This window comes from Penaeus japonicus, unplaced genomic scaffold (assembly GCF_977035675.1).
Source record: "Penaeus japonicus unplaced genomic scaffold, GWHDUDI00000001_assembly GWHDUDI00000026, whole genome shotgun sequence".
Taxonomy (NCBI): domain Eukaryota; kingdom Metazoa; phylum Arthropoda; class Malacostraca; order Decapoda; family Penaeidae; genus Penaeus; species Penaeus japonicus.
In genome coordinates, this window is record NW_028234428.1 from 5,493,840 (window position 1) to 5,496,339 (window position 2,500).

The following is a 2,500-nucleotide window of genomic DNA, read 5'->3' on the forward strand; positions in this document are numbered from 1 at the left end:
GGCGGCCGCTGCCACCACCACGGCGCTCACACTCGGCGTCACCGTGTCCAACCCGGCGCTTGCGGTGGTCGGAGGCGCCGCGGTCCTGCTGGGCGCCGCGGGTCTCGTTGCGGCTAAGGCTGCGGCCTCCCGCCGCGGCAGGAGGAGCGCCACCGCCCTCGCTGACGACGGCTACTCCCAGAACGCCGTCGACGTCCTGTTCGCCGCCGCCGGATCTCTCGACCGCGACTCCAACTGCGGCCTTCGACTGGTGTGCGAGCTGTCGGCCACGCCCTCCGACCAGCTGGCCGACGACGAGGCCCTCATCATGGCCCTGTTCGGGAGCCCAAGCATCGCCTCCCACGACCAGATCTCCAGCCCCGCCACGCCCTTCCAGCTGGCCGCCTTCCTCGGCCGGGCCTCCAAATCCGCCCCCGTGTGCGCGCAAACCTACGCCAAGTGCCACTACGACTCCCGCCAGATCATGGACATCCTGCGTCAGAACGGCAACGGCCAGGCGTAGTCGGCCTGGAGCCTTGTCGCGCTCGCTCGCTCGCTCGCTCCCTCCACCTTGCCACTTGCATGATCGTCATTCTCGGTCCGGGGCCTCGTGCCCGGGACGACCTATCGCTTCATACTTCACGAAAAACATGAAACCTAAAGTTCCATAACTCACAAAAAATCACTGAAAGTCACATGAAACAGGAAACGTTTTAGTTTTCTGTCCTCTAGCCTAAGGAGGAAAGGCCTTGTGGTCCATACTATTTTTCTACATTGTAAAATAAACTTCTTATATGAAATAATCTCCTTCATTCTTTAACATATTACACAGATCTATTAAATAGTCGGTAACACAAAAGTCAAAACAAAAATAATGCCAACGACTCTACCGGCAAAATCGAATTCTTTCTTCGATTCTATAATGGTCATAGATTGCTCATGTGTCGAATAGAATTAAAAGAGGAACAAGTATGTGATATAAAATGGACCTGGAGAGCAATGTCCCGTACTGTTCTCAGTTGATAATGCATCATTTTCGTGCAGAGCTTTGTGTCGAAACGACGTGGAGAATATATCAAATAAGATACAATTGATTTGATAAAACTATCCCTCTGCTGTTATGCTGGACGCTATATATATATATATATATATATATATATATATATATATATATATATATATATATATATATATATATATATATATATTATATATACATATATATATATATATATATATATATATATATATATATATATATATAATATATATAATATATATATATATATATATATATATATATATATATATATATAATATATATATATATATATAAAAGACAATGTTGATTCAGAGAATCAACAAAATGCAAACGCTGGATATCCACATTCAAGGAAGTTTGTATACATACATAATATTCCATATATATATACCACACTTACACACAAACAAACAAGCACATACACATAAAAACACTTATGTTTATATATATTTTTACTAATACCGATAAATTGGTATCTCAAATGACTATTCAAAATTGGACCCAAAATAAACTTCTTAGCCAAAATACAAAACATCAACAACGACCAGGAAATAAGGCCAACCACCAAATGCATAAACAAAAAGAAGACAGAAAGTCAGAATAATTTATTACGAATGATTGCAACCTAATGAAAATCTGTTTAGCATTTAGACTAGGTGTTTGGCTGGCCAGCAGTGATGATTGCCACCAAACTTACATGTGAACCTTAAAGAAAAAAAAATGATATGAAATAAAATAAATGAATAATAAAATTAAATAATAAAGCAGATTTCATAAAGATGCAAATGTTCACACAGTAAGTATTTTCACGTTATCAGATAATTAAAGTTTCCGACTCATAAAGAGGTGGAAAGATAGAGAGAGAAAACAAATAGAGAGAGAGAGAAAGAGAGAGAGGGGGGGGGAGGGAGGGGAGAGAGATAGATAGATAAATAGAGAGAGAGAGGGAGGGAGGTAGGGACAGAGATAGAGAGAGAAAGAGAGAGAAAGGGGGAGTTAGAGAGAGAGATTAGTGTTACTAATAATAGTCATCATGATGGGGATAATAATTACAACAATATTAATGATAATGATTATGATAATAATATTAGTAATCATAATGATGATAATGATGATAACGTTAATAATAATCATCATAATGGTAATCATAATGAAATGATAATAGTAATTACGATAACAATCCTGATAACAATAATGATAATAGGAATAAAAATGACAATGATAATAATAATCATGATGAAAATAGTAGTAGTAGCAATGATAATGATATCAACAATAATACTTGCAATAATAATGATAATGACAACAATGATAATAGCAATAATAATGATGGAAGTAATAATAACGATAATGATAATCGCGTTAATAAAATAATTATAATGAATCATAGTAAGTCAATCATTCACCAAGAGCAAAAAACTGAGATTCAGTAAAGGTTTACAGATGTGTTCCCAACCTTAGTTTCCGAATACTAAAATA

General features: G+C 38.3%; 1 protein-coding gene across 1 annotated transcript in view; it reads left to right on the forward strand.

The window, feature by feature from the left end:
* The window catches only part of LOC122258917 (uncharacterized), a 1,305-nt gene extending 526 nt beyond the window's left edge, over nt 1-779 (forward strand). Inside the window, exon 2 of the mRNA XM_086551930.1 lies at nt 1-779. This exon is cut by the window's left edge and continues 88 nt beyond it. Within this exon, the coding sequence (XP_086408056.1) occupies nt 1-502 (502 nt within the window). The 3' untranslated portion in view covers nt 503-779.
* The last annotated feature ends 1,721 nt before the right edge of the window (nt 780-2,500 follow it).